Consider the following 26041-nt stretch of genomic DNA (forward strand, 5'->3'; position numbering starts at 1 on the left):
ATTTTGTGAACCAAGTTAGAAGAAAAGTGAGGAGCTTTTAGTGATTTTGATGTAAAGAGAATCTGATTCCTTAAAGAAACTAGCGATACTGAAAGTATTGGACTCAGAGGAATGTAATATATAATTATCGTATGGTTTAGATATTTGATTGATTGGTACGTTTTATCTTTGTTAATGAAAAATTATGCGTTTTTCTTGTTTTTTTTTTCATCCTTGGATAATGCAGACGGAAAACTTCAGTGTGCTTGTCATGTAAATGTCAACGGAGAGGTTTTCGTTTTGTTGGCATAATTTTCTTCTAGCCGAATTACCTCCGGATATTATGACCTCAGTCATAATAATAATAATAATAATAATTAATAATAATAATAATAATAATAAAGGCTTTATTTCGCATAAAATACACTGGAGTGAATTCTATTCATAGTTAAAATACAAAATACTAAAAAAGTGGATGAAAAAGAAAATTACAGGTTTAATACACGTGCATTTAACAATATCAAGCATATGCTAAACCCATCCATAAGACAAAATTATCACTGGTCATCAGCATGTTTGTAAGGTTTTTTACAGTTCTGTTAATGTGGGAACTCGGACGCAAAGTCCCCTCGTTGTAAGAGGAGCAACGTTTTTGCATGTGTTTTACGACGACCGGATGACGAAGGTTATTTGTGGCTCAGAGGGTTTTCTCGGGGATGTATAAATAGAGAGGCTGCTGGCCGCGACTCCTTCATTGAGTCTCTCTCTCTCTCTCTCTCTCTCTCTCTCTCTCTCTCTCTCTCTCTCTCTCGAGTGACGTACGGTATTGACCTGTCTTCCCACTTGGAGTTGCTGCTGCCCTTTTCGTCTTCATTAAAGTGAAGTTACTCGTTTTGATAAATGTCCCAATGAGTTTCTTTATCAAATACTCTTTGTTTTCGACCTTGTAAAGGGAAAAAGGTCCTCTTTTTTTATGGGTGTATATTATTAATGGCAACTTACTGTGGTGGAAACTGAGGTCGCGAAGTTGTGCGGAAAGAGGAACGGAAAAACGGCCCCCTGTGTCAGTCAAATATGTTGTGATTTTGTCTTGTCGATGTGGAACAGGTTTGCTCTGGTGGTGATGATAATCTCTCTCTCTCTCTCTCTCTCTCTCTCTCTCTCTCTCTCTCTCTCTCTCTCTCTCTCTCTCTGACAGAAGAATGAGATCAGTTTTAAAGTCGGATAAATGGAATAGTTTACCTTATCCTTTGCAAATGTAAACAGCCCCTTCATCTTTCGAATACACACATTCTGAGAAGCTATTCAATGTCTCCAGTATCTGTATGTAGAAGGACCATTAATTACAAGACTCACTCAAAGACCTCTTAATTATCATATCTGAAGATCTAAGATTGACATCCCTTGCGAAATGTCGCCAGTAATCTGCCTGGATACATAAAACGTCTTTTGAGACAAAGGATAATAATGCATAATCATGCATTTGGTTCATCAGCAGTCACCAACTAAAGGTCACAAATATGGCATCCCAAATTGAAAATACTGGTTTTCCCGGATTGTTCTTGTTGCCGTATCATTTGCACGCACTGCCTCTGATCTGTGGAAACACGGCATCCCCAGCAGTTCGAATGATCCAGTAATTTCAAATGAAACAGATGGACGAATCTCTTTCTTGATGATCATCAATTTGTTCCTACCTACCTGTCGTGTGGATCTTAAGACAGGATGTAATTCTGTCATGTAATGACATCCGATCGAATTACGAAGCCGAGAGCTAATACCGTGATTTGTATTGATCAGTTCTCTCTCTCTCTCTCTCTCTCTCTCTCTCTCTCTCTCTCTCTCTCTCTCTCTCTCTCTCTCTCTCTCGTGTGTTAGTTTCATTTGTAATGGAGGTTTTAGGCTTTACGCAAATACCGGCGATCGGCTCTTCCACGTATATATATACAGTATATATATATATATATATATATATATATATATATATATATATATATATATATATATATATATATATATATATATATATATATATATATATATATATAAGGAACCTGAATGATTTTGCCTTTCTTGTAATATATCAAGGGAAGTTTATATTACTGTACGTGTACAATCGCAGCCTAAATGCTCTCGTAACCTACTCTCAGCCTAAGTGACTTCCAGGAATTATTGAGGGCTGTCGTCTCTGAGTAAAAGATAACACGAAATCGTTTTTCCTCGTAAGTAAATAAGTTTGACGTGGGTTTGAAAGTACGTAATGACCCCTGTCACTTAATCGCCATTTGCAGCGTACGTGGGCAAGCACAGCCCTCAAATTTATAAGGAAAAATGTCAGCAAAGTACCTTTGTACAAGACGGTGATGTTTCGTCGTGGTGTTAATGTACTTGAATGCTTGAAAAGGCGTGCAATGAATGTTTCACCAAGTGATGAAATAAGTGATGTGATAGTCCTTTTGGCAAGGTGAATTTCAGAGGCCCAGTTCGTTTCTAAAGATGCTTGAAGGCAATGACTGATAAGTGTGGCCTTTATCAAGACACACGGTAACCTACTAGCCTATATTTGCATTCTACCGTAGTGAAAAAAAAATGAATTTCTTTGTAAAACTGTCATGCAAGAGGTTTAATGAGAATAAGTCTTCACTTTAGAAGGGGTATATGATAAAATGATAGAGATGTAATGAGAATAGCAGGATCCCTGATAGCCAAAAATTATTGGGGCGGTACATCAACGTATAATTTCATATTTATTTATTATTTATTATTATTGTTTCTCGGTTCCGATAAAGCCTCAAAGATCACAAGTGGTTTTCTGTGTTGATCTCTGATACCGTAATGATGGATTTATTATGTTTAGTGTTGTTAAAACACACATATCTCTCTCTCTCTCTCTCTCTCTCTCTCTCTCTCTCTCTCTCTCTTTCTCTCTCTCTCTCATATGTATATATATAAATATATTATAGCCTCTATATTATATATATATATATATATGTATATTATATATATATATATATATATATATATATATATATATATATTCATTTATATGCGTATAATTATATATATATATATATATATATATATATATATATATATATATATATAGGTATAAAATGTATGTATTTATGTGTGTGTCTGTCTGTGCGCGCGTATGCATACACATTACCGAATGTATTTATGTATCCATGTAGTCCCCGTTCCCTCGAGGTCTAAAATATAAGAGCAGCGATGGGAGCGCTTATCCGGTAACCTGGGAATATTTCTCTCTTTGGCCCCATTTTCCATAGCATTATCCTTCACGTGTTTCGTGTTCGCGGTTTGGCCGTCGGTAGTCGCCGTACCTCCCGAATAGGTTGCACGAGCATCTTCGGTGGTTGGTTGATTGGTTGACTGGTTGGCTCTGTCCCTCCGGTTGACCACAACCACTTCCCAATCCTATTTTCCTTGCATAATGTGTTTCGTGTTTTTCCCATCGGCTCTGGGGTTGCGAAATACCTTTTTTTTTTCCTCGGGGTGGGTGTTGTTGTTTTTTTTTTTTTTTTTTGTACTGTAGATCTCCATTTGTACTTTAGACCTCATTTTTTGGAACTCTCTCTCTCTCTCTCTCTCTCTCTCTCTCTCTCTCTCTCTCTCTCTCTCTCTCTCTCATATCCATTGCTTGGGTCAGTATTTGTGAGTTTACTATATATTGGAGTTTTTTGTTTTATAAGAAAGAAGGCCCTGCGCTTTATTGATAACTAATAGATACATCGTTCTCTCTCTCTCTCTCTCTCTCTCTCTCTCTCTCTTGATTATTGATTCTTGAACTGGATGCTATGGGCGCTTTGTCTAAAATCCTGTATGCCTTTGTTGTTTTAAGTAATGAACTGTATACCAAGTTGTCAGTCGACACGTGCATTCGTAACTGGGGTGCAATGACGAAGAGGGATAGAGATAGAGAAAAAATAATGGGAGAGCATTAGGCGTGAGTTTTCATTACTTCGTCAAAATGTATGCCCTCAAATCGGGAGGTTCAAACTTATACCAGGATGAGACCATTCATATTATATCAGAATAACCGCTAAATTGATCAAGATTGAACGTAGGCTCGTATTTGATGCCAAAATCTGTAATGCTTCTAGCTCAACCTTACCCGAGAAGTACTATTAAAAATCAAAAACAGAAATAATGCATAACGGTGTGTCTATAGGACTCGACATTTTAGCAAATACATTTTGAAGATATTCAAATTATGCTGTTGACAACCTGCACTAAGACTCGTCGTGAGCTTTCAGTAGGAAAACAATCGCGAACCACTGAAATGATAATATCTGAATGCTGCAACTGGACTGACCATCTTCAGACTCGTGATAAACCGTAGGAAAGGGATCTTTAGTGCCCGATTCTTTCGTTTCTCCTTGCATTGTACCCGTCGAGCGCTTCCAAGCTCGCCCGTTATGCAAAACAGCGTTGGTTTATCTGGTGCTCCTTGGGAAGCGGGTCCAGGACCTGTTCTCTTCGTTGTCATAATCAGTGACTCTGGTTGCAGCCTGCGTTGCTCATTTATATCTTGATTTGATGATTGCTGCAGAACCCTAAAAGGAATGCGAGCAGTTTCAGAGTAAACCAGATTATGATAGTGTTCATTAGAGACCATTTTTAATTCGCTGGACCTTCGGCAGTGTCTTGGTCTAGGGGGAAGTATTAGGAAAACGTCTTAGGTTAAGGAATTGAGCATTTATCTTCGAGGACTTGTTACACCCATATTTTAATGTCAGAAGTACTATGTTCAACCTATGTTAATGATATCACTGCCTAGATCAGTCATATGTTTTTATCTGTAGTATCTTTGACGGACAGAGTTAGTCCAAATTTAAGGACGAAGGTTGTGTACCTGAGTTTCTTAGGGAAAAATTCACAAGACCTCCCACATTGTTTCTGTTACAAAAATTACAAATCTTGCAACGAAATTAGTGATGGGATGGTCCGGACCTTCCATTCCATCATCCTTTGGGCCAAATTACATTCCTAGGGATGTTTTAAGACGCTCGCTATCCTACGTGTGAACTGCGCCATGTCATAATTCTTCAACTAAGACATTGTTCTTCCTTTGACCATATCCACCTTCGGAGAACATCCAGTTCTTACGTTAAGAATTCTTACGTTAAGAATAGACTTGAAGGTGAATCTAGCCCTCTTTCTTTGGGAACTATGACGCAATACCTAGCACCACGAATTTCTTACTGACGATCTTAGAGATCAACACTTCTCCCAAAGGCATCAGGATTTTCAGTGACCAGGCGAAACTGATCGATCCCACAAGGGAGAACTCGAGACGGTACTCAATAATTTCCACCCAGCTCACACGGTCTGATAATTACTAGCGTCGGCAAATCTCTCTCTCTCTCTCTCTCTCTCTCTCTCTCTCTCTCTCTCTCTCTCTCTCTCTCTCTCTCCATATTTTTGTGAGCGGACCAGTAATATTTTTGGGCAGTTGAGTTAGACAAGACAATTGTTTTTCCTCAGGGCGTTGAAGGCCATAGTTTTTGTGACGCCAGTCTACGGAAATCAACGTGATCTGTCTTATCTTGGGCGTCACCTTTTTAACATTTCTCTCTATTAAGCAGTTTCCCCTAATACAGGGAGATCTAGAGAGGAACAGCACAACAATCACATTAGCTACTTGCACCTTCGTAGAAGGCTCATCAGGAGGGCGTCAAACCTCCCTGCACACAGTGTGCCATTAACCTCTGTCTTGTATGCACTCTAGCTTTTCCTGTTAGGAAGGAGGATATTTCACTTTCATAGTGAGGATTAGCGAGTATGGTCTGAATGCCAAAATGCCGGATACCCAGTCATGTATAAAACTTTCTATACTTTATGAATTCATGTAACCATATTATGTATGAAGCCATAAACTTGCTACATGGCTACACAGATTTGTGCTTTATGCAATAATTTCTTTAGAAATCGCCCAAAATATGCCTTTGATTTGTGCTTTATGAAGAAAAACCTTTAGAAATTGACCAAAATATATTTTGATTATTGCTTTATGAAACAAATTCTTTAGATATCTCCGAAAATATGCCTTTGATTTGTGCTTTATGAAGCAAATTCTCTAGAAATCGCTCAAAATGTGCCTTTGATTTGTGTTTTTATGAAGCTAATTCTTTAGAAATCGCTCAAAATATGCCTTTGATTTGTACTTTATAAAGCAAATTCTTTAGGAATCGCTGAAAATATGCCTTTGATTTGTCCTTTATGAAGCAAATTCTTTAGGAATCGCTCAAAATATGCCTTTGATATCTGTGCTTTATGAAGCAAATTCTTTAGAAATCGCCCAAAATATGCCTTTGATTTGTGCTTTATGAAGCAAATTCTTTAGAAATCGTCCAAAGTATGCTTTTGATTGGTGCTTTATGAAGCTAATTCTTTATAAATCGCCCAAAATATGCCTTTGATTTGTGCTTTATGAAGCTAATTCTTTAGAAATCGCCCAAAATATGCCTTTGATTTGTGCTTTATGAAGCTAATTCTTTAGAAATCGTCCAAAGTATGCCTTTGATTCGTGCTTTATGAAGCAAATTATTTAGAAATCGCCCAAAGTATGCCTTTGATTTGTGCTTTATGAAGCAAATTCTTCAGAAATCGTCCAAAGTATGCCTTTGATTTGTGCTTTATAAAGCAAATTATTTAGAAATAGTCCAAAGTATGCCTTTGATTTGTGCTTTATGAAGCAAATTCTTCAGAAATCGCCCAAAGAATTCCTTTGATTTGTGCTTTATGAAGCTAATTCTTTAGAAATCGCCCAAAGTATGCCTTTGATTTGTGCTTTATAAAGCAAATTATTTAGAATCGCCCAAAGTATGCCTTTGATTTGTGCTTTATAAAGCAAATTCTTCAGAAATCGTCCAAAATATGCCTTTGATTTGTGCTTTATGAAGCAAATTCTTTAGAAATCGCCCAAAGTATGCCTTTGATTTGTGCTTTATAAAGCAAATTCTTTAGAAATCGCCCTAAGTATGCCTTTGATTTGTGCTTTATGAAGCAAATTCTTTAGGAATCGCTCAAAGCATGCCTTTGATTTGTGCTTTATGAAGCAAATTCTTCAGAAATCGCCCAAAGTATGCCTTTGATTTGTGCTTCATAAAGCATATTCTTCAGAAATCGCCTAAAGCATGCCTTTGATTATGCCTTTGATGTGTGCTTTATGAAGCAAATTCTTGAGAAATTGCCCAAAGTATACCTTTGTTTTGTGCTTTATAAAGCAAATTCTTTAGAAATTGCCCACATTATGCCTCTGATTTGTGCTTTATGAAGCAAATTCTTTAGAAGTCGCCCAAAATATGCCGTTGCCCCTGGCTACCAGTGTGGGTTGGAGACCTTTGAAGTGGGACCTTGCAGCAGGAGAAGCCGGAGTGGGCGGGCCTCCTGAGCTGTCACCTGAAAGGAAACGGTGGAAATTCGCGAGCCTTACACGGCCACGGAGAGAGGGACAGTAAGGCGTAGCCTTGGATTTCGTCTGGCTGGTTAGATGAGTTTGTTAGGGATGTTCAGTTAGATTCCTCCACAGAGGTCAGAGCTAGCATGAAACTTTCATCCATGGTTAAGGATTTTTTTATATTTTTATCTTTCATTTTCCTGCCCAAAGGAATTGTTTCGTATCAGTGGTTCTCGCTGGTCAACAAGTCTCGTATTTAGAGAGAGAGAGAGAGAGAGAGAGAGAGAGAGAGAGAGAGAGAGTATGTGTGCGTGTGTATGAGAGAGAGAGAGAGAGAGAGTCAGTGAGAGTGGGTATGTGTATGTGTGTGTGTAAGAGAGAGAGAGAGAGAGAGAGAGAGAGAGAGAGAGAGAGAGAGAGAGAGAGAGAGCTGTGTGATCAGAGATGTTCTTACAACGTTTGGCTAGATGATGAGGTGTTTCCCTGAATTCCCAGAATGAATACGAAAGGGTCGAGAAGCTCCAGGCCAAGATGAGCAAGTGGGATTGCATCATTCTCCCCTTGGGCAACTCCGGGACGGCTTAGGAAATCCAGCGCTTGGTTGCAAAGTTGCAGATGTCTTATAAAAGTGCAAACGTCCTTATCCTTCTCATGTCCTTTGCAAGCGGGTGTTTTTTCCCCTTGAGCGGTGTCGTTCTTTTAAAATAACTGTTTTCTTCATCGTAGCGGAGATATGAAGTCATCCCTGCTTGGTGGGTCCTTCTTTGGACGGTCCATGAAGGTGACAGAATTATGTTTGTACAGCATGTATACTTTTCTGTCTCTTGTCCTCTTTTATTCGCCTCGTGAATAGGTAACAGTATCTCCTCTCTCTCTCTCTCTCTCTCTCTCTCTCTCTCTCTCTCTCTCTCTCTCTCTCTGTTTTCGCTTTTACGTGTATTTGTAACATTTTTCCTTTTCTCTTCATTTTCTCATCTTCCTGCCCTATAAAATATTAGTAAATATTTTTGTCTGTGATGTCAGTACGCGAATGACGTAATATTGAAAAGTAATGAAGCACAGATCTCTCTCTCTCTCTCTCTCTCTCTCTCTCTCTCTCTCTCTCTCTCTCTCTCTCTCTGTTTTCTGTTTCCTTTTACGTGTATTTGTAACATTTTTCCTTTTCTCCTCATTTTCTCATCTTCCTGCCCTATAAAATATTAGTAAATATTTTTGTCTGTGATGTCAGTACGCGAATGACGTCATATTGAAAAGTAATGAAGCACAGATATCTCTCTCTCTCTCTCTCTCTCTCTCTCTCTCTCTCTCTCTCTCTCTCTCTCTCTCTGAAGTGAATTATTTTGACCTTGTACCGTCCTCACACCGGTCCTGACTCGGATGGAGAGCAAAAGTGACTTCGAATGGCTGTGTATCCAGGGAAGAATTGAGAGAGAGAGAGAGAGAGAGAGAGAGAGAGAGAGAGAGAGAGAGATCATATCTATTTTAAGTCATTAACTTGCATTGTCACTTCGCATTATCTGAGTTGTCTCGATTAAGTACGAGTTCACTTAACTGTTCCACTTTTTTTTTTGCGGGGGGAGACAGATCAGATTCTATATGAACTCATCTTAATAGGTTTATAGGTGTTCCCGTTGTGAAAGCTGTGTGTTACTGGAAGGCAGCGCTTACCTCATTCTGCCTTGAAGTTTTTAGGACATACGTTGCAAGAGAGTACAGTGCTTTCACAAGTTAAACTTGAGTTTCTTTTTATTTTTGCGAAGTAGCGACTTGATGGCTTGTATCTCATTATTCATCCATTTTTAGTTTTCTGTAAAAGAAAACTATTATGCCGGCTTTGTCTGTCCGTCCGCACTTTTTTCTGTCCGCACTTTTCCTGTCGGCCCTCAGATCTTAAAAACTACTGAGGCTAGAGGGCTGCAAATTGTTATTTTGATCATGCACCCTCCAATCATCAAACATAGCAAATTGCAGCCCTCTAGCCTGAGTACTTTTAATTTTATTTAAGGTTAAAGTTAGTCATAATCGTGCTTCTGACAACCATGTAGGATAGGCCGCCACCGGGCCGTGGTTAAGATTTCATGGGCCGCTGCTCATACAGCATTATACCAAGACCACCGAAAGATAGATCTATATTCGGTGGCCTTGATTATACGCTGTAGCGACTCTACAGAAAACCCGATTGCGCCGAAGAAACTTCAGCGCATTTTTTACTTGTTTAGTGTGACTGTCACTTTACCGGCCTGTAGTAAGTCAGCTTGAAGTCTTTGATGGCAAGTTGACTATCAGTGCGTCACTTGGTATTTTAAAATCATAAACGTCAACCCCAAAGAAGGGCTCTGAAGATTTCATTCAAGAGTAGCTACTTCAGGGTCAAGCCAGCGAAACCTTTCAGATTTTTTGCGTCATAGTGGTCCAGTATGCCAGTAGAATATAGTGGTTAGCTGAGATAGCGTGTTTGATACTTTTTTTTCCGTTTTGGCGAGCAGGTAGAACAGTCTAATCGGGAATTTGATTTTCTCTCTCTCTCTCTCTCTCTCTCTCTCTCTCTCTCTCTCTCTCTCTCTCTCTCTCTCTCCTCGAATGGCGTGCAAGCGTATTGTACCCCAGGTTCTGATGGCTTAATGTTTTCGAATGCAGCAGTTTTAGTCCTCGGTGACAATCTTGCATTACGATTAAATTGTTATTAAGGTATTTGCTTCTTCCATAATTATGAAACTTCACAGTCAGTAGAGTGAAATTTTGGGTCTGTTATTTTTATAATTAATCATTTAGGCAGTATTGCAGGAAGGTACCTGAGGTCCCTTGATTATAACTTAGATCTATTTGAAAGGTTACCAAGTTGGAAAAATGGCAAAAACACCAACAAAAATAGGTTACAGATATCTAGACACAATAATTTAATTGAAACTTTTTATGTTATTCTACTTGCCCACAAATTGCCAATCATATGCCACTTCAAAGACTTGGAACATCTCGAAAATGGTCAATCTCACACCGTGGGAATTCCGATTTCCTACATTTTCCGAAAAACGGTTAACCATTCTTTTTGTGCCGTTCAACGACTTCTGCATCCGGACTGAGCTAAGATGAGTATACAAAGAGCAATGAAAAATTGTGGAAAGTGTCTCAGAAAACTGAGGCCGAGTACGTGATTTAACTACGGGTATAAAACAGTTTTATTAAGGGGCAAAGCCCTTGGAGACAGCTGAACTATTTTCTTTGACAAAGTTTATTCATTGTCATTGAAGATTAAACCGGTAGCTAGTGACTGTTCAGTTTTTATTACCGGCATATTTTATTCTTCCTCATTTAAAACCCACATCTTGTGAAAGAGCCTTGTTTAATTACATTCACTTATTTTTTCCTATATTTTTCTTCAGTTGTGGCTCAGCTTAATACGTGTTAGATGTTAGGAGGGAAGATCAATTCCTATAGGTTTAAAAATGTAATTATATTTTTCGTGGTTTTTAACTGTTGAAGACTAAAAACCCACGGAACCGATTTACATCCCAGGTCAGTGTAATTTGAATGAAGGTGTAAAATAGATAAACCCATTCAAATTTTGTGACTTTGTAGGTTATCAAGGGGGAGCCGAATGAAAAGTCAGTCAGTATGTAGTACAGTGAAACGGCATATTGATCATTCTTCCATTCAGGTCGGAACAGGCAAGATTGCATTTGTTATTAACTATTAGACCACTTGTCATAAGAGACGTCCTTTTACTGAAAGGTTCCTTTTTCTTTTTGCAGGTGTGGGTGGTGTGAGTGGAGTTAGCCACACGTTGGGTCCGCTAGACGGATCCCTCTACGCCACTGTAACAAAGAAGCGTCCCAGTCAGCAGCAGCAGCAACAACAACAACAGCAACAGCAGTTGCAACAGCAGCTGCAGCAGCAGGCCGTTCCCTTGCCCCACTCGCCGGTCTCTCCGAACGCCCCTTCCGCCGCCCTCACGCCCTCCCCGCACGGACTCGTTAATGGTCGTTACGCTGCCTCCATAGATTCGGGCATAGCCTCCAGTAACTCCGCCGGTGCAGCACCCGTCTCTCCGCCCACGTCGGATACTTCGCGGGCGTCTGGAGACTCCAGAGGGACGGCGGCGGCGGTAGCGGAAGGGCGGGTGGGCGGCGCTCCGCCGCCCCTCGTGGACGCCCGCCAATTGGACGAATTGCTCCAGGGGATGTTGCTCGACATCCAGAGCATCCCCGACTTGAGACCGTCTCAGACGCCGGCGCCCGACATCGACTCCATCCGCTGCCCGGACTTCGGCATGGCGCCCAAGGCGGAGCCGCGGGCGAGTCTGACGGGGCGGACGTCCCTCGAGATGACTACCACCACGACCACCACCTCACAGTACGTCCCCCCTCCCCCCCTGAGTCCCGTCAACGGTTACAGTGGTTCCACCACCCATGACTCGCTCCTCGACTCCTCTCTCAGCACGACGGCGGAGGACCTCCCTTACCATGCCCGCACCGACAGCAAGCCCTTCAGCTACGGCGCCGTGACCTCCTCGCCTCTCTTGAGCCGACACAGAACAACGTCAGAGCCAGCCGCCGAGGTCATCCAGCCGCCGCCCGCCTCGCCCTCCATCCACAGGAGGAACTCGAGGGAGACCTTGGGACAGCACAGGGCGGGTCTGGAATCACCGAGCTTGGTGAGGCGGATGTCTGGCAGCATCGGCGGCAGCCCGGAGGAGAGAGGCACCAGTGCCACCCGTAGATCGCCGTCGCCTTCGCCAGAACCGGGAAGTCGCGGGGGGACGCTGCAGAGGCAGAGGTCCCACACCCTCACTTCGCGGATCATGGCGGGAGAAGGCACGCCCACCTCCACCCTCACTCGCTCGGAACACACGAGGTCAGCCTCCAGATTGGACGACTCTCTCGACCTCTCGTACGATCCCCACAGGTAAGTCGTCCAGAAATGAAAACGAATAATGCTATTCATTAGCCAAAGTTTGTTTTCATGTATTTTGGACGGATCGTGTCCATGTTTAGCTTAATGACATTTTAAGATAAATGAAAGTTGGTTTAAACATGACCGTGACATTTTCCAGTCTCATCCTTTCCTCCTGCTTTCGTCCGTGTTTGTAATTCTTATCATTACAGCTTTCACTCTCTCTCTCTCTCTCTCTCTCTCTCTCTCTCTCTCTCTCTCTCTCTCTCTCTCTCTCTCTCTGTTCGTCGTGCTTTCATCCTGCTTTCTTACGCGTTTGTAATTCATAACATTACAGCATGTTTCTCTCTCTCTGTTCGTCATGCTTTCATGCTGCTTTCGTCCGCGTTTGTAATTCATATCATTACAGCATGTTCTCTCTCTCTCTTTCTCTCATGCTCCTTTCTTCCGCGTTTGTTATATCATTACAGCATGTTGTCTCTCTCTCTCTCTCTCTCTCTCTCTCTCTCTCTCTCTCTCTCTCTCTCTCTCTCTCTCTCATGCTGATTTCTTCCGCGTTTGTTATTCATATCATTAGCATGCATCTCTCTCTCTCTCTCTCTCTCTCTCTCTCTCTCTCTCTCTCTCTCTCTCTCTGTTCGTCATGCATTTACGCTGTGACCTTTACTAATGGGAATACAGATAACTAGATGATCTGCCACTTTCTTGTCATTAAGAAGTCGCAATTAAGCATAATGGATGCCTCTCTCTCATATGACCTTTCGTATGTATGTGCCCCTCCCTTCCTCACTTGTTTGTTTGCGAAAGATTTTCATTAGTTGCAAATTACTCAGTCTGTTGTTTGTATTTAATGCGTGAGCAGTTTTTTTGCGACTATTTTTTTATTTTTGCCGTGTGTTGGCTTTTCCTCGATTAGGGCGCATGAACGTGTATGTATGTATGTTACGTTTGTGGGTATGCGTGTTTGATTTATGTGTTACACCAGTAATGTTCCTGTTGATTGAGAGATTGCTCAAGTTAAGGTGTTTGTGTTACATAGCTGCGAATGAATCAAGGATAGTGAAAAGACATTATTATTATTATTATTATTATTATTATTATTATTATTATTATTATTATTATTATTATTATTATTATTATTATTATTCAGGAGATGAACCTTATGACAGTACTGAAGTAAATACACCCAAGAAATATTTGAATTGCTTAACGCAGATTTAAATTTACCGAGACAGTGAATGTTATTATTATTTAAATCAAGTTTTTGTCAGAATATAACGCTGAAGAAGTCTTGGTTCATATTCAAAGAAGACTCAACATTTACCCAGACGTTTAATGTTTTGATCTAAATCCCGTTTGTGTCAGAATATAGCACGAAGTCATTAGATCATCTTAAAACAAGACTCAGGCTTGGCTCTTTTGTGTGTTTGCTGGTAGGGTGACGAGGGAAGTGTAGGGGAGGGAGGGGAGGTGTAGCCCATACAAATATTATGAGAGTACAGTGAGGTGACTGATGTTTGCTTATTATGGGGGATGAATGGGTACATGGAGTAAAGATGCAGAGTTTTTTTTATTATTTTCATTTTATTCGAATTGTTTTTGAGAGAGATAGTTTGCTGTTTTCGTTGGGAATATTAAAGTTCGAATAAAGGGAAGTATGAATGGCTTTATTTGCGGATGTGGGTTTAATACTGAATGTGGGTAATACTTAGTTAATATTGCTAATATTATTCACGGTTTATCGAGCTCTGAAAGAAATGTATTAGTGTGTGTACGTTGTTGGGCAGTACGAATGTAAAATTTAGTACATTAGTACAAGTCACAATGTACAACAGCATAGTCGAACCAAACGTTTAGGGAAATAAATGGGGCTAATGTGAATTCTTTACAAATTAAAACCTCGGTTAAAATATTTTTGAAGTATGCACAGAGCAAGAACCACTGAAAGGGAGATGCAAAGAGTTGTATATGAAAAAAAAAAATAATCATTGCTGGGAGATTTAACAAATATGCTTAGGCAGCTTGGTCCAGTGACGAAGAGACATTGAAAAGAGGAAAAATAATAGGGGTTTTCACTCTTACACCATACTTGTATGGTGCAATATACTAGAGGTATGACATGTTGCGTATGGTGTTCTCCTGAGGTTTATAAAGTGGTGTTGTAGCCGTAGATTGTATGTGAAGGGTCTCATCCATGACTCAGTAGTTACAACGTGAATATTTTATAAAAGAAAACTATTGAGATGGCTTTTTGTCTGTCCGTCCGCCCTCATGTCTTAAAAACTGCTGAGGCTAGAGGGCTGCAAATTGGTATGTTGATCATCCACCCTCCAGTCATCAAACAGCAAGTTACAGCCCTCTAGCTTCGGTAGTTTTTATTTTATTTAAGGTTAAAGTTAGTCATGATCGTGCGTCTGGCACCGCCATAGGTGCCAACAACACAGGCCACCACCGGACTGTGGCTGAAAGTTTCTTGGGCCGCGGCTGAGAGTTTTACGGGCCGTGGCTGAGATTTTCTAACAGCATTATACGGTGTACAGAAAACTCGATTGCGCCGAAGAAACTTTTTTTTTTATTCAGCTGTTGAATGGTGTATGCATTGTTTTTCTCCAGGGTCATAGTAGATTAGATGAAACTATTTATCGGGGAAAAATACATCAACACCAGGGCTCTGTTATATCTAGAAGCTTAACATGGCGACCGTAGAGTTAATTATTTCTCTTTTTTATTTTTCGTCCGTTATAGGAGAGTTCCGTAAGTTTTCAGATTCAAGGTATTTACCCCTAGCTGAGCCAATAACCAAGATGTTGTAACGCCAGTTTTAGTAACCATAAATCAATCAATCATCAAGACATGTTCTACTGTAGTTTCCACGCAGCCAAGTCACTTATGAGCACCGTCGTCTAATCTTCGTCTCTTCGCGTACCAAAAATTAAAACAGCAAAATTATATATATATATATATATATATATATATATATATATATATATATATATATATATATATATATATATATATATATATATATACGAGTATAGCGTTTATTGCAATGCCACACTGCAACTTTCAGATTGATCACCCTAAGACGACCAGTTTTATAATTCAATGACGGCGTTGCATGCAGCGAGTTGTTGGCATTGGGAGATATCATAGGTCAGGGTGCAGTATATATATATATGTATGTCATTTTCCCTTCATCTTTCTTTATTTGGCGCCTTTTACCATGGGACTTATGTTCGACGACAATTATCGTCACTTAGGAGAAAGCTACAAAGTCCTTGTGCCGCTTTGGGTAGGAAGTAAAAACGAACAATTAGATTCAGAGATTCGCTTTTAGATTTTTATGGCTGGCAGATTGTCGCTTCCTGTACTTCGCTCTCTCTCTCTCTCTCTCTCTCTCTCTCTCTCTCTCTCTCTCTCTCTGAACGTGTTTATGTACAAGTGTTTTTATGAGTTGACTAGAAGAGACAATCTTTGTGAAGTAAATTCTCTCTCTCTCTCTCTCTCTCTCTCTCTCTCAATGATTGTGTACGTACATGTGTTATTGTGAGTTGACCAGAAGAGACAGTTTTTGTGAAGTAAATTCTCTCTCTCTCTCTCTCTCTCTCTCTCTCTCTCTCTCTCTCTCTCTCTCTCTCTCTCTCTCTCTCTCAGAATGATTGTGTACGTATATGTGTTATTGTGAGTTGACCAGAAGAGACAATCTTTATGAAGTAAATTCTCTCTCTCTCTCTCTCTCTCTCTCTCTCTCTCTCTCTCTCTCTCTCTCTCTCTCTCTCTCTCTCACATGATAAAACTCTTCGATATCTTACTGCAAGGTACGACGTTTACTATGCTGCATATATTTTTTATGATCTATTCATTCATGTTTATGAGTCTTTTTATTGAATGAGCAATAAAGTTGTTAGATAAAAACCTTTGAAAGACTTGTAAACGGATTTTCTTTATGACAAATTGATCTTTGACAATAAAGAGATAATTGCTTTCACAACTGAACGCTAGATTTGTGGATATCTTGTTTAATGTGACTTTAAAATTTTTTTATGCAGGTCGAGGAAAAAATATTGCTTTATTGTCCACAGATTGTTAATATTCTTCACTAAATTAATAGACAGGCGTTGCTGAAAAGTACAAAGTGAACTGTTGTCTAATATTCTAATCAGCAGTAGTAGCAATTGGGAGAACTTATAACCATTAAGTTCTTACAAACTAGATCGTATATTTACAAAATCATGAAACGGAAAGCATATACAGTTATGGATTAGGCTGCCAAGATTAGTAAATGAAATTTCTTTCGATGCCTCAGTCAAATTCCCTGTAGCTTTCTTAACAAGAAAATAAAGAAGACGAATGGTTTTGTATTAGCAATGATGAATGAGAAACCTCGCGATTACTGTGCACGTCAGTGAGCATTTGCTTGTTATGTACTATAATTTTTTTTTATTTTGTCATGATTTCAATTGTATAATCAGTTATTTTTCCTGTGAAAGTTTTACGAATAAACCGAACCCGTGTGAAACAAAAATAAATACAGATGATTGATGTGCTTCTCTCTTGTCCGTCAGGCTTATTCTGCCGTTAGGGTAGCCTCTTGACTAGTGGTGGTGTGAAAGCCCCCTAAACGACGTTACTTAAGCATATTAATATTCATAATTGAGCCAGACACTCTCAAATACACACACACACACAACACACATTACACGCGCATGCGCACATATCCACTTAATCTGTGATAAGAATAGCATCTAGCTTACGGTGTGCTTTTTGAATTGGCAACCAAGGATTTGTAACCGAGACGAATTACATGTTTTTGATACGAATTCCAAAAGCAATTGCTGAAACAAGATTTAAATATTTGAGGATTTAAAGTAAGTAAGGCACGCCCTTCGGCTGTCTGGCCCCACTACCCAATTTGAGAAGCACGCGAGTGTTTGAAGATAGATAGCGCTAGAAATTACTTGACCACTGAACATTTTTGTATTCAGAATTGACATGTGAATGCTAATGTGGGTGCAAGCTATTGGGTTCTTGGGTTTACAAGGGGAAATAACTTGTCGCTTAGGTGACAGGAAGGAGAATAAAGACGAGGATTGTTATAGGGGTGTCGTCCTAATTGATCGTTTCGTTGAGGCTGCAATATCTTTTTCTAAGATATATATATATATATATATATGTATATATATATATATATATATTATATATATATTTATATATATATATATATATATATATATATATATATATATATATATATATATATGTGTGTGTGTGTGTGTGTCTACCGCCCCATCGGCCAAGCGACTTATGCCTAATTCCGAACAGGTTATGGATTCAGAGAGGATAGTTTCAACGAACGTAGGTAACGGCATCCAGGCATATCATGTACTGTATAACTGAGCATAAAACCTCTGAAGCACCATGGCTCTTGGCAGGTGCACTGAATACAACTTCAGTCGGAAGTGTTGTAGTAAACCTGTGCTGAAGTTTTGAGGAAGATTTGGAAAAAAAGTAGACACCAGAGCCAGCGAGAAACAAGAAGACATGACAAAGGTTAATGGTCTTAAATTCTTACACGTACTTGAAAAGAAGAGGAGGATTATGGTGCTTGTACGGAGCTTTGGAAATGTAAATCAAACGAAATAATTCATATAATCATCTTCTCCACACAGTCACTTGTCGGTTAATTCAGTTCTAATTTAGTTGCTGGATCGACATAATTATCTTTTTTTTTTCGAACGAGGTGACGTCTTCTACTTCCTGAGAACAGGGCATCTAATTTTTTGCCTAGTGTACCCAGACCTGTGTTTGACCCCAATTGGGTTCTTCCGCGCTGCGCTACACCAGAACACGATCTGACGTTTCTCTTCTTCTGGCCGACCGTTAGACTCTGTTATTCTCTGTTATTCTCGAGTCATTGTCTTTCCTTGGCATGAATTTTCTCTGTTTCGTTTTTACCGACGCCTGGATTGCGGTAGATCGAAGGAGATAGCGATACTTCCAACCTCATGATAAGTATATTTTAATTATCGGTGTTTTTACGTCAATTTTCAATCGTGAGGTTAATGTACACTTTGACGTTTATTGCCTTTGCATGAAAGTATGTTTGTGTGCTTTTGTGACGTTCTGATATACTGGCATTACTTGTTTGTTAAACTGTTGTGCTTGTCAGAGAGAGAGAGAGAGAGAGAGAGAGAGAGAGAGAGATTCTAACCTCTTGTGAAATATTTTGTACAATTTCAAAAACATATCACAGACAAGATTAACTCACTTTTGAGAGAGAGAGAGAGAGAGAGAGAGAGAGAGAGAGAGAGAGAGAGAGAGAGACTTTAACGTCTTGTGAAGTATTTTTCACAGAGTTAGAAAACTTATCACGGAAAAATTTAACTAGCGTGTTTGTGTGTGTGAGAGAGAGAGAGAGAGAGAGAGAGAGAGAGAGAGAGAGAGAGAGAGAGAGAGAGAGAGAGAGAGGGTCAAAACAAATGAACAGTGGAGGGTCCTACCGAGGCGATGTAGTGACAGCGTGTGCAACATGTGACCTTTTCCCCAATTATGGTAGTTGGCAATCATGAGTGACCTTCCTTAAGGCTGGGTCATATTAAGTGACCTTTCCAAGGGCATGAGGACGGGGTTTTTGCTGGCGCCCTTTGTCATCCCGTGGCCAGTTGTTTTGATGATCTGGTCGTCACGTCATGATGGCTCTCTCTCTCTCTCTCTCTCTCTCTCTCTCTCTCTCTCTCTCTCTCTCTCTCTCTCTCTCTCTCTCTCTCTCTAGTGAGCTAATTTTGTTTGTCGGTGACATGTTTTCGAACATTGTTAAAATTATTTCACGAGACGTTAAAATCTCTCTCTCTCTCTCTCTCTCTCTCTCTCTCTCTCTCTCTCTCTCTCTCTCTCTCTCTCTCTCTCTCTCTCTCTCTCAGAACCATGGCTAACACTGATGAGATTTCAGAGACCGTTGAACGCAATGATAATAGCTTCCTGACGCTACAGATTATAGTAATGACTATAGCTTATAGGTTGTTAGATTTCATTTTATTGATCGGAACCTCTACGGGGGAATTGAAAGACAACCCAGAGGAAGTGTTATGTTAATATTAACATTTCGTTCGTCCACACGAGAGAGAGAGTGAGAGAGAGAGAGAGGATCTATATTATAACCAAATTTGTGTTCTGAAGTTTTTTTAGGTATTCTCTTCCATAAAGATTTTATTGGAATGATAAAGTTTGTACACGACATTGCCCTTTAAATTATCGTAATTTTTCTGTACCGGTATTGAATTTAAGATGAAAAATCTTAAATATGACAGTTCATTAAACAAGATTGAAGTCTTATGCTTGATTATGAAATTAGGTCGTTTGATATATGCAATCCAAACCTGCTTGGAATAATGAAGAAACTTTGGCTTTGTTTTTGTATGAGAACGTAACCATGTTATGAATAGTATAATATAATAGTGATTTACACTTCCTTATATATATATATATATATATATATATATATATATATATATATATATATATATAGGATCTGAGAATTGATTTGACTTTTAATGTGCATTATGAAAGTTCCTCCGACCAAGATTCAAACTCGCGTCTGAAGAGAGTTACAAGACTCCGCCATTGCCTGAGTGAATATAAAACTTATATATATATATATATATATATATATATATATATATATATATATATATATATATATATATATATATATATATATATATATATATATATATATATATATATATATATATGTGTGTGTGTGTGTGTGTGTGTAAATTTTATATTCACTCGGGCAATGGCGTGAGTCTTGTAACTCCCTTCAGACGTGAGTTTGAAACTTGGTCAGATGAGCTTTCATAACCCACATTAAAACGCTAATCAATTATCAGTCATAGTTCATTATATAATGGGGGTCTTCATTAACTTAAATATCATAGTTTTTTTTTATTCCTGCCTGTTTGATTGCGAGCTCTCCCAATGTTTTCTATTTAAGCTTTCTCGTGGATAAATTTATAACTGGGAATAGTTCCAGTTTCATTTAAGGCAATTGAAGTCCGTATAAAGGTGCGTGCTTGTAAATAATTGCATAAAAACCGATATTGAACCTTTTGGTATTCTGTACGCTTTAGAAGTGGACGACACACTGAACAAACAAGATGCTGTTTAAGAAAGTTGTTTGTGACGCCAGTTTCAGTCACCATAAATCAATCAACTAAGAAAGTCGTGTCTGTTTTTGCACGTTTGTGAATTTGCGAAGTAAACGGATGTTGAGAGATATGCTAAACTACGATAAATCCGTTCTACTGTCAATGTTGGTTCGGTTCACATGAGGTGGCGGACCTGGCAACCTCACACGTCTTCTTGTGTCTCATGTCCACACAGCTGGTCGCCTTGTCCCTAGACCTTAGAGCAGAAAGTAAAGGACTGCAGCTCCTTGCCAAGGGTCTCTTAGCTAAGTCTAAACCAAGAAGAATGGAAGGTAATTAAAAGAGCTTAGATTGGAATGCTTTTGATCCCTTATAATGTGACAGGTGGGATTGATTGGCGAATCGGCTGGTTAGCAGAGTTTTCTTTCAAGTGTTTTTTTTTTTTCTCGTTTAGGAATAAAACCGTTAATGTATGCATTCCTGTTGTTTGTCATCAGGACATTTTAGAAGGAATTTCTTTGTTATGGTATTATAATAAAGAGCTTGTAGTGCCAAAGCAGAATAGCCGAGGAGAATGAGTGTAAGTGTTTAAGAATTCTAACGACTTTTGTGTTAGAGTATTTCGTCTGATTATGATTTCACCTGCCTATGGACTCGATGTTATCACTACATTATTCCACGTTATTATTCATTCCTTCAATAAAAGCTCATTTTTACTTGCATGCACCCACATTTAGGACACATGCATTAACCGTCAATTAGCAGGTATTAACAAGAAACAAGTGAAAAATGCGTCGAAGTTTCTTCGGCGCAATCGAGTTTTCTGTACATCGAATAATTAAGGCCACCGTAAATAGATCTGTCTTTCGGTGGTCTCGGTATAATGCTGTATGAGCCGCGACCCATACAACTTTAACCACGGCTCGGTGGTGGCCTGTCCTATATCGTTGCCAGATGCACGGTTATGGCTAACTTTAACCTTAAATAAAATGAAAACTACCGAGGCTAGAGGGCTGCAATTTGGTATGTTTGAAGATTGGAGGGTGGATGGAAATACCAATTTGCAGCCCTCTACCCTCGGTAGTTTTTAAGATCTGAGGCCGGACTGAGAGACAAAGCCGGCACAATAGTTTTCTTTTACTGACAACTAAAAGCTTTATTTTTTTAAAACTAAGAAACATTGATAAAAAAAATTGTATCTTTTAAGTGACTTCGTATAACAGACAAAAACTTCGTGGAGAATGTTCAACACCGTGTTAAGAGAGCAGCGTTAAGTAACTTGTGTTGAAATACGACCACCTGTCTGATAAAGACGTAAGGGGGCGTGGCGGGGGTTGGGGTGGCTGTAACCGCCTGGTTTGCGTTACTCTGTCCCTAAAACGATCTTAAGTGATTCGTCAGTTGTCAAATAGCATTGCCAAGTTTTTAATGTTTATGACTTTGTATGTGTGTGTACGTGTTTGTGTATGTATGTATGTATATTATGTGTCAATAGAAAGTTCATTGGAGAAAGAACGTAAGGAATATTTTCAAGTGTTAAAACGTAATAGGTTATACGTGTGTGCACCTGTGAATTAAGATAAAAGTGTTCCTTTAAGAGTAATTCAGGAGAAAAAAAACTAGAGCGTTAGTAAGACATCAAGAAAACTTACAAAAACAAACAAACATTGGAAGTGCAGTGCAACAATGCCATGAGTAATCAGTGCTCAACAAAAAAAATTGTAATTCATCTATTAACATTAAGCGATTATTACAAGAACTGTAAAATTCTGCTTGCGAACGTTTTGCATGTGAGAACTGATTCAAGCAAGCATTGTTCTGAAACATTTGGGTACGTTTTCTTAAGCCTATAGTGCCTGTTTTAGTACAAATAACGAATCTTCTACCCTGGGAGCAGTCGAGTGTTGTGGGTCGCAATCTTGAGTACAGAGAGAAATTCGAGAAGGAAGAGAATGAAAGTATTATAGGTAAATATATCACGTTGTTCATCTGATATTGACTCAGACACCCTCCAAAAACTCCTTTCACATCAGTTATCATCCGAGTATAGCTATTAATGAAAGAGCATTAGAAGAAGCTGCATAATAGAATGGACTATAATAACTTACTGCAAAAACAAGCTGAAATGTAGCTCCTCAATTAAAACTTGCTAATCAGCTTTTTTTTTTTTACTTTGGTGTGTTTATTATTCTATGGAGAGGTGGGGGGGTTGGGTTGGATATCGGTATAAAGCATAGTCAAGTTGATTTTATTAATTCTGGAGAATATTAACGTTTTTAAATAAAAAACATTAATATTCTCCAGATATAGCTGGAGTTGTAATTGGTAAGAAATTGCCAATCAAGCTAAAAGTCAAGATCTATAACACAGTGATAAGACCAGTGTTAATGTATGGATCAGAAACATGGTCTCTAGGAAGAAAAGAGGAAGTAAAGCTTGAGAGAACAGAGATAAGAATGCTGAGATGGATTATGGGCATATCACTGCTTGAGAGATTGGAAAAAGATGAAATAAGAAGAAGAAGAGCAGGCTTAGTAAAGATAACAGAGGTGATAAGAGAGTCGCGATTGAGATGGTATGGGCATGTGTTAAGTATGGATGACGTGGAGGGAGTGAAGAGGGCTTGGGAAGAAGAACCTGTTAGAGGAAGAAGATCGAGAGGGTGACAGAGAATTAGATGGCGAGATAAAGTGAAGGAAGTTATGGAGAGAAGAAGTTTGGTGGGGGATGATGCCTTTGATAGAAGGCAGTGGAGGAGAAGGCGCATCAGGCAACCGACCCCTTAACGTAGGGATAACGGTGGGAAAGAAGAATAACGTTTTTAAATAAAGATTATGGGAAAAGTAGTTTTGCCAAATTTAAGTACTATGAGACGAGTCAGAGATATGTTCATTACCAAGTAATGTTGCAGAGTTGGCTTTTAGCTTTCACTAGGGTGGTCAAAGAAGAGTTTCTCTTACTGTTGAATCTAGTGGCCTTATTTATGTAAAGCAATTTTGCTCAGCGAAATAAAAAGAAGATTTTATGACCCTCCGTCTGCTTAACTGGTTCCCATAAAGTGAAGCCTTTGAACCTGGGCCATTGGCTTGAACTATGGGGCGACGCGACGTTTCTCTCTCTCTCTCTCTCTCTCTCTCTCTCTCTCTCTCTCTCTCTCTCTCTCTCTCTCTATTATTATACGGCCGAGATACTCGTATTTTCATTGCTAATTAGCCGTATTTGTTAATTCATGTGAAAAATATTTTATACTCTTTCGCTCTCTCCTCTTCTCTTCATTGAGTGATCAGAATCCACTCAAGTAATTTGTCTAGTCTGATTCTTAATTTATAAGCCACATCCTTCCCTCCCTCCCCCCTCTTCCCTCTCCCCCTCCCCCTAGAAAAAAAAACACCCCGTTAGTTTATAGTCATCGAAACGAGTCCCAAATTAATTTTCTGTCGAGTGTCGTTCGCAGTTATGAATTCTTCATCACCTCGAAGACTATATATGGCAGGGCACGAGTCTCTTGCTTTCCTCGCGTTGATTTAAGGCCGATGGTCATTGCACATGCGTCTCAGGCAGAGGGATTACACAGTTCAGGAAGGCGTTGGTCGCTTATATATATATATATATATATATATATATATATATATATATATATATATATATATATATATATATATATATATATATATATATATATATTAGGTGGCATGTGAGAGTATCCTGCACTCAAGAGGACGAATGTCTGATGCTTCTAACTGCACTGAAGTCGCTGCTGGATAATTCTCTCTCTCTCTCTCTCTCTCTCTCTCTCTCTCTCTCTCTCTCTCTCTCTCTCACACACACACACACACGCGCGCGCGCTTGCGCGCGCGTGCGCACGCAAGTCAAGTAATTACAAGTAAGTTGCTTGAACGATCCGACCGTTCGTGTTACTCTCTTTGTACAAATTTGAAGACATCGACGATTCCACGCTTACGCTTAGCGTGTTTATTTTCCTGAAAACCTTTTGTTTTTTGAACGAATGAAATAATGTCAAAGTAAAACCAGTGAATCTCCTTTGGAAAATATGCTAAATATGGTTTCGAAAATTAAGTTCTTATTAATAAAAAAATATCAACTTATTTTTAAACAAAGGATTCAAATAGAAATTTGTTACAGATTCTTGTATTGCATTACGTATGCTTTGTTATAAATGTATCTTGACTAGCTCAGCAGGCTGCACACATTACCTACTTGGAATTTGAAGAAATAGACAAAAGAACAATGACTTAAGATTAACATCTGTGCTATGCATATAGCTTATAGTCAGCATTCCTGCTCGAAAATTTTTTTTCCGAAGAGCATTTTTGAAAAAATAAATTACAGTTATGAATTGTGCGAGCTAAGAATATATAATAAAAACTATTCATTGATGAGATTGTTTTCTATTTACTGCATAACGTCGTTGCTTTTAAACTATATATATATATATATATATATATATATATATATATATATATATATATATATATATATATATATATATATATATATATATATATATATATATATATGTGTGTGTGTGTGTGTGTGTGTGTTTATGTATATATATATATGTATGTATATATTTATATATATATAATGTATTTATGTAGACATGTGTGCTCATGTGTGTTTGCGCGCCCTTACTGTCTAGAGAAAATTCAATTCTCGCAATTGCAGTTGCACTGAAACTGACACAGCAATAAAAATAACCATTCTGTTAATTCCCTTGAAATCTATAAAAAAAAGAGAGAGTAAGACTCCTTGCGAAAGATAGAGAATTAACAAGAATTAGTCATCTCTAGGAAATAAAAAGACCCCCCCCCGCGCATCTCATCCTTCCACTCGACCACTTACCCACCTGGCTCTCTCTCTCTCTCTCTCTCTCTCTCTCTCTCTCTCTCTCTCTCTCCTGCTGTAGTGCCAAGTCCAGGGACGCCGAGAACGCGTCAGGAGAATCTCGCCCTTTGTATTTTTGGCTTTGACCGGCCGTGACGTCATCGCTTGCGGGTGGCACTTCGTGAGGACTGAGTTAGGATTGAGAGTGCCACAGAGTGGCAGAGCTTTTGGTATAGAGCCCTCAGACCAGAAACGTCAGCTGGTTGCGGGGCCCTTTGGTTGTGTACCAGCTGTGCTGTTGTTAGGTCATGTCGTTTTGGGTTGTTCGTCACGTTGTTGCAGTTGGGGGATGGGGTGGGTGGGGGGTCTTTGGTTTTCTGAAGCGGTCTTCTGATGCCGGGGATTGTCAGTCATTTGTCGCGTGATGATCAAAAATTTTAATATTTCGTTCGTTATGTAATTGATATTTTATTCTGTTTAATATCTGATTTCCATTTTGGCCTTTGGTTTCTGAAGTGGTCTTCGGATTCAGGGGATTGTCAGTCATCTGTCAAGTGATAATCAAAATTATAATATTCTGTTCATTTGCTCAATGATAATTTATTATATTTAGATGTATCTAATTCCCTTCGTGTATTGTTTATGAGCTGGGAGATTAGGTCAAGCTCATCTTGCAACTTATTGTAACTTAATATCTTCGTGCAATGCCACTTTCAGTTCTGCAGAGAGCTATAACTTATTGTGGGTAGTGTAGTAACAG

At 39.1% G+C, this 26041-nt stretch overlaps 1 protein-coding gene across 1 annotated transcript in view; it reads left to right on the top strand.

Annotated features, from left to right (window-relative positions):
- by (blistery) overlaps positions 1-26041 on the top strand; it is a 372062-nt gene that overhangs the window by 313863 nt on the left and 32158 nt on the right. Inside the window, 1 exon segment of the mRNA XM_067094246.1 lies at positions 11149-12301. Within this exon segment, the coding sequence (XP_066950347.1) occupies positions 11149-12301 (1153 nt within the window).

Source organism: Macrobrachium rosenbergii, chromosome 50 (assembly GCF_040412425.1).
Source record: "Macrobrachium rosenbergii isolate ZJJX-2024 chromosome 50, ASM4041242v1, whole genome shotgun sequence".
NCBI classification, from domain to species: domain Eukaryota; kingdom Metazoa; phylum Arthropoda; class Malacostraca; order Decapoda; family Palaemonidae; genus Macrobrachium; species Macrobrachium rosenbergii.